Below are 5,673 nucleotides of genomic sequence, written 5' to 3' on the forward strand. Positions count from 1 at the left end.
GAGGAAGGAGCAGCCACGTCCATTAGGGCGATGAGGGGTCGGGGTGGGGATCCTGGGGAGGGATACGACAGAAAGGCTGCGTGGAGGAGGTTGTGTTTGAGATATCCCTAGAGGGGACCCCTGGCTGGATGGATGGCACAGAGGTGGAAGAGTTCTGGGTTCACATTGGGAACCTTAATCCTCCTGTGGAGCTCCTAGAGAAATGTGGGTTCAGGTAGAAAGTCAGGCTGGGGCCTGTGTATACCTTGGTGACCATGTCCCCCTCCCTCCCGAGCCTCACTCTGTTCCCCTTTTTTCCTGGCAGCAGAGTCCCCTCCCTTGCTGCACTCAGGGACATGACTGTCAGCACTTCTACCCCCCCTCAGACTTCACTGTCAGCACTCAAGTCTTCAGGGACATGAAAAGGAGCCACTCCTTACAAAAGGTTGGGGAGCCCTGGTGTATGGAGGTAGGTCTCGGAGCAGAATGACGGTATGAGATGAGCTAGCTCTGAAATGAATCACCCATCCAAAGTTTACCTTGCTCTAGGGCAGGGCCCATGCTCCACGGTCCTGTCGGGTCACTGTCGTTCGGGGTGCCATGGTGTCTGGGTGTAGTGACCACTGATAGGGATATCATAGCCATAAACACTCCAGTTTATGAGGGGAGGGTGGAGGGTGGTGGTGCCTTGTATCCAGGGTGCCTGGCTCCCAGTAAAGGCCACATGATCCAATGTTACATGGAGCTTCCGTGAGAATGATGCACAGTGCATTATCCCATCAAACTCGACTCCCAGAAGCAATTTCCCAGGACTCTTCACAGCTCCCCGCAGAAGAGAAGTTATCACTTCAACTTTGCCATTTTTATTAGTAATTTTGAACTTACAGATTTTCATTTACAATTCAGGGTGCTGAGAAATGCTCACTCCTCCGCAACAATACCTCCTGAAGGCAGACGTGAATGGCTTTTCTCGCAGATGTTGTTCTCCAAGGACAGGAAGCATTGTTAATTTCTTTTAAATAATTCAATACAACGTCAATACCCCACACTGCTTGGTGCTTGGGAGTGACAGTTCTCTTCAAATTAGTAGTCCCAAAGAATAAAGAACATCTAGAACATGCTTTTATCTTCAGAAAAGCAAAAGTCAATGCAGATAAAAAATTTCAAAGTAACTCTTAGATTTAAACAGCAAATGATTTAGTACTAATGCTAGCTTTTTTTTTTTTTAAAGAGAGAATTGAATATTTATAAGCCAATTAGTAAAGCCTCTGCCTTTAAAAATATGAACTGTATACCTACTGGGTGCTGGGTGCTGTGCTGCGTATCAGGACTGCAGAACAGAAAGCAGTTCCTCCAGCAGGCAGAGACCTAGAGTAATACAGAACATACATACATGTGTCTTGCTTTTGGAGACACAAATGGAATAAATCAGCTTTCAAAGCTTGTTCTAGTTTAGGAAGTAGTAAATAGCCATTTAAGAGAACTAGAGACATGTAGAAAAACATATAGAAGAAAATGTAGATACCTGTACTCTTATTACCTACTGATAATCTCTTAATATTTGAATACATTTCTTTCAAGTCATTCACTTGCATAAACTTTAAAAATGTTTAACAAAATTGGGATCATACCTTATGAAGTTTTGCATTTATTTTTCCATTTGATTAATACCGAGGGCCGTTTTCTGTACTATCATGTGTCTTAATTAATTCTCGTTAGCAACTTCACGTGTTTGTGTCCTGTGTAAATCCTCTGCTTTCACTATTCCCCTTCAGCCAGATGTGAAGACATTTCTGGAGTCTCTTTAACTTCTCTCTCTCTCTTTTGCTCACTTGCTTTCTCTCCCCTCTGCCCCTGTCCATGCCTGTACCTGGACCATGCTCACACCCTGATTACCAGGGAGCTGGTGTGTTTAAGGCCACACCCTTTAACTGGCCTTGGTCTGATAGAGCAGGAGGCCCTTCTCTGCAGTAGCCATGGCCTGGTGGAAGCTTGTTGTCAGCACCCTTCACTGGTTCAACTTTTAGTAAACATAGCTGTTCATTCTGACTGTCAGTGATAAGGCCATACGAACATAGCTGCTCCCTCACCAGGGCCTGGAAAATGGTAACTCATTAATCTTTGGTCATAGTCAGGGGTAGATAAAGGAGAACCAGGCACTCTTTTGAGTATGAGGAAAATGGAACAGAAAGACTGGTTTCTTCCTTATAACTCAAGATCTATAGGAGCCGGTTGGATCCCGGGGTCCAGCGACTAGGAGCGTTTCTCAGCCTTGTCCTTGGGACCGAGAATCATCTCCTGGGTAAGGGCCAAAATGCCACATTTCCAGGATTAGGTATTAATCCCTAAATTGTGAATAGGCCAGACACAAATATGCCACTTAAGGACTGTGCCAACTTGAGCAAATTATCTGACAGCTCTGTGCCTCAGTTTCCCTGTCAGCAAAAGGGAATCACACATGGGCTGTATATAAAGCAGGTATGTGGCAAGAGAGCCAGTGGGCTCAGTCTGGTGCAGGCACCCAGCAAGATTCTTGAGGAATCACGCACAACGGTGGGTCAGTGTGATGGGCCTGTCACTGCCAGGGTAGCTCAGTTCGTGCAGCACATATTCCGTATCACTTTCCACACGAATTCATATACACCATTCCTGGTAGTCACTACTTCAGGAATCTCAGTGGTGTTTGAAAATCCTGATCCATAGCATGGGTGTGGCGGAGATGGCTCTGGGGAACCTCGTGAAAATGCCATGTGGTTGGCAGTCAGGAGAACTAGGTTTGAGTCTGACTTTCTGTCACCTCTGTTGGTGAGGTGCTTCACCCCTCTGTGATGCCAGTTCTGTATCTTTAAAAAGGGGGTGGTGATGGAATATCAGCCCTGCCCGCTCCACTGGGTACCTACGGAGATCCCTTGACATTTTTTTTTCCTTTTTTTCCTTTTTTTGTCTTTTTTACTGACCGGTAATGGGATCGCAACCCTCGGTGTTGCGCCCGCACCACGCTCAGCCAGTGAGCGGGAACCGGTCTCCACATGGGATCCGAACCCTCGGCAGGAGCGCCGCCACACTCCCAAGCAGCGCACTCTCCAGTGCGCCACCGGGCCGGCCCCCTTGACAATTTTAACAAAGGTTTCCTCTGGTCCAGGCACCACTGTAAGCGATTTGCCTGTATTCTTCAAAACCTGACAGCATCCTTAGAGGGAAGTGCTTGAGTATTCCCATTTTGCAGGTAAGGTAACTGAGCCGCAGAGAGATGAGGCAATTTGCTTAAGATCACACAACAAAAGAGTGGGGGCTATGAAATTGCTGTTAATGAAAGACCATGTTCATGGTTCAGAGCCTCCACACCACCCATCTTGCTAAAGGAGAAGAGTTTGATCCTGTTCGAGGAAGTTTTTGATTTGGGACATCTTGGTTCTTCCTTTGCAAGTCTCAACATTTGGGATACCTTCTACCCCATTCATACTTAACATTCTTTAAATGTCCCTACTCTCTCTTTTCTTGCAATTCAGTCTCTTCCTCTAAGGAATTAAGGTTGGTAGACCAGTCGAGTAAATATGAGTAAGAAAGTCAATACCCACCTGGGCAAGGATGAGTCACTTCTTTCTAGTTAGCTATTCAAGTATACATTTTAAAGCTAGCCACACAAAGTCATTATACTGGGGCTATTAACATGTTTAATAGTGACAATAATAGGGTGTGACCCATGGCCTAACCGCATTCAGATAAGAAAGAAAGTGTTTTTTTCCTGTAATTGCTCAGTCAATACCATTTTTACGGAAATACTTGCGAACAAACTTTTAAAAAGTTCTTTGTCCGAACCCTTCTCTTATTCCTTGTTTCCTTCCTCTTCACAAGTTCTATAAAATTTTCCCGATCACCGGCTGGGAATTAGTAAAATGACGGGCTCTGTTTCTTCTGATTTTTTTGGTTGACCTACTCTTTTGCTAGTGTAGAGCCTGTTTTTATTTTCAATTTTTTATTTCCGTGTGTGTGTATGTGTGTTTTCAGAAGGGGGCACATTATTGCTGCTACTTGCTCATTAACCTTTCAACCTATACATTTAAGGGAAAAAGAGACTTCTGCTAAATTTGCAAAGCTAGTCACATAGACAGGGAGTTAACCATTTTGGTGAGAGGAAATGAAACTTTTCTTAGGTTTATTAGACCACATCCTATGTGGCTTATTATAAGTCTGATTTCTAAAAAGTATGGCGTCATGGCCAAAGTTTTATTTTTACTTGTTAGTCATTTGAAATAAATATAGATATTGCTTCATTTCCTGGGTACTTTATTTTTCAGCTCGTGTTATGTATATAAAATCTGGATTCACACAACAAAGTGCATTAGAAGGGAAGTAGTTGCTAGTTTATAAATCTCTGTGTTATTAATTTTGATTAGCAAGCATTCTGCTAAACTAAAAATTTTAGTTTGTTTCCCAACCCCAATTATATAAAGAAGGAGGGTGACAACAGTAAAAATAACTTTGAAAGTCAAAGTTAGTATTTTGACGTACTTCCAGTCTTTTAAAAAATGTTTTAGTAATCACAGATGGGCTCATATTGTATATACACTTGTTTTCTGTTTATTTTACATCTCTCAATAATACAAACACTTTCCTATGTAGGCCACGCAGACTATTTGTAAAACTAACTAGTAGTTATCCATCCTAGAAATGCATATCTCTTAATGTGCTTAGCCATTGCCAGAATGCAAATAGACTATTTCCAAAGTTCTGCTATTATAGTGTAGTTGGAGCTCATGAGACAGAGGGTGTAAGTTGAAAATAGTAAATACAGAGTGATTCTGGAACATTCCATAATGCCCTCATGATGTATATGACCAAGGCTTTGCATGAACAACCCTGGGTCATTCTGTGCAAGTGGACCTGCAAACTCCCCCCACCCCCAAATTCATTGGGAACATGACATCATTCCACCCTTCCTATTAGAGCTTACCACCAGGGAAGCAGACCCAGGGAGGGAGGGGATCATCTCTGGCCCTGTTTTTCATGTTGTTTGCCATTCCTTGGCCTGAAGAGAGACATTGTTGTGAACGCTGTTCTTTTCACTTTGTGCACTAGGTAGAAAGCGCTGGCACGGGGTGCGGAGGTTTTCTGAGGAGCTCATGGAGGGGTTGGTTCTTACCTTGCATCCAGGCCTTGTGGCCCCACCTGGCGCCTGCCAGGCTGTGTCCATGGCCATATCCCAGTGGCTGCCTCCCTTTTCCCATTCTTTGTGAGTCACGTATTTTCTTTGTATCCCATGTGGCACAAAGGCCATTAATAAGAAAGACTTGGGCTTTCTGTGCATGACATGTTGTTTATTGTTAATAAAACAGTTTACCGTTTTGGATCCTCCCTTTTTTAATTCTCATCCCACGTGGCACAAAGGCCATTAATAAGAAAGACTTGGGCTTTCCGTACGTGACATGTTGTTTATTGTTAATAAAACAGTTTACCGTTTTGGATCCTCCCTTTTTTAATTCTGTGAGGTGACAGATCAGTTTTTAACGGGCTAATGTGAGGTGACAGATCAGTTTTTAACGGGCTAAGCTGTGTCAAGGGAGAGGACAAATTAGCCTTGACACTTTTTATGCCTTATTGGACCCCCACATCAAAATACTTGGTCGGGGCCAGCCCGGTGGCACACTGCTACAGTGCGCCACTTGGGAGCACGGCAGCGCTCCCGCCGAGGGT

General features: G+C 44.0%; 1 protein-coding gene across 1 annotated transcript in view; it reads left to right on the forward strand.

The window, feature by feature from the left end:
- Nucleotides 1-403: 403 nt before the first annotated feature.
- The window catches only part of TCF7L2 (transcription factor 7-like 2 (T-cell specific, HMG-box)), a 74,299-nt gene continuing 69,029 nt past the window's right edge, over nucleotides 404-5,673 (forward strand). The window contains exon 1 of the mRNA XM_008571012.1: nucleotides 404-448. Within this exon, the coding sequence (XP_008569234.1) occupies nucleotides 443-448 (6 nt within the window). The 5' untranslated portion in view covers nucleotides 404-442. The remainder of the gene's footprint in view (nucleotides 449-5,673) is intronic.

The sequence above is a fragment of the Galeopterus variegatus genome, unplaced genomic scaffold (assembly GCF_000696425.1).
Source record: "Galeopterus variegatus unplaced genomic scaffold, G_variegatus-3.0.2 Scaffold654, whole genome shotgun sequence".
Taxonomy (NCBI): Eukaryota; Metazoa; Chordata; class Mammalia; order Dermoptera; family Cynocephalidae; genus Galeopterus; species Galeopterus variegatus.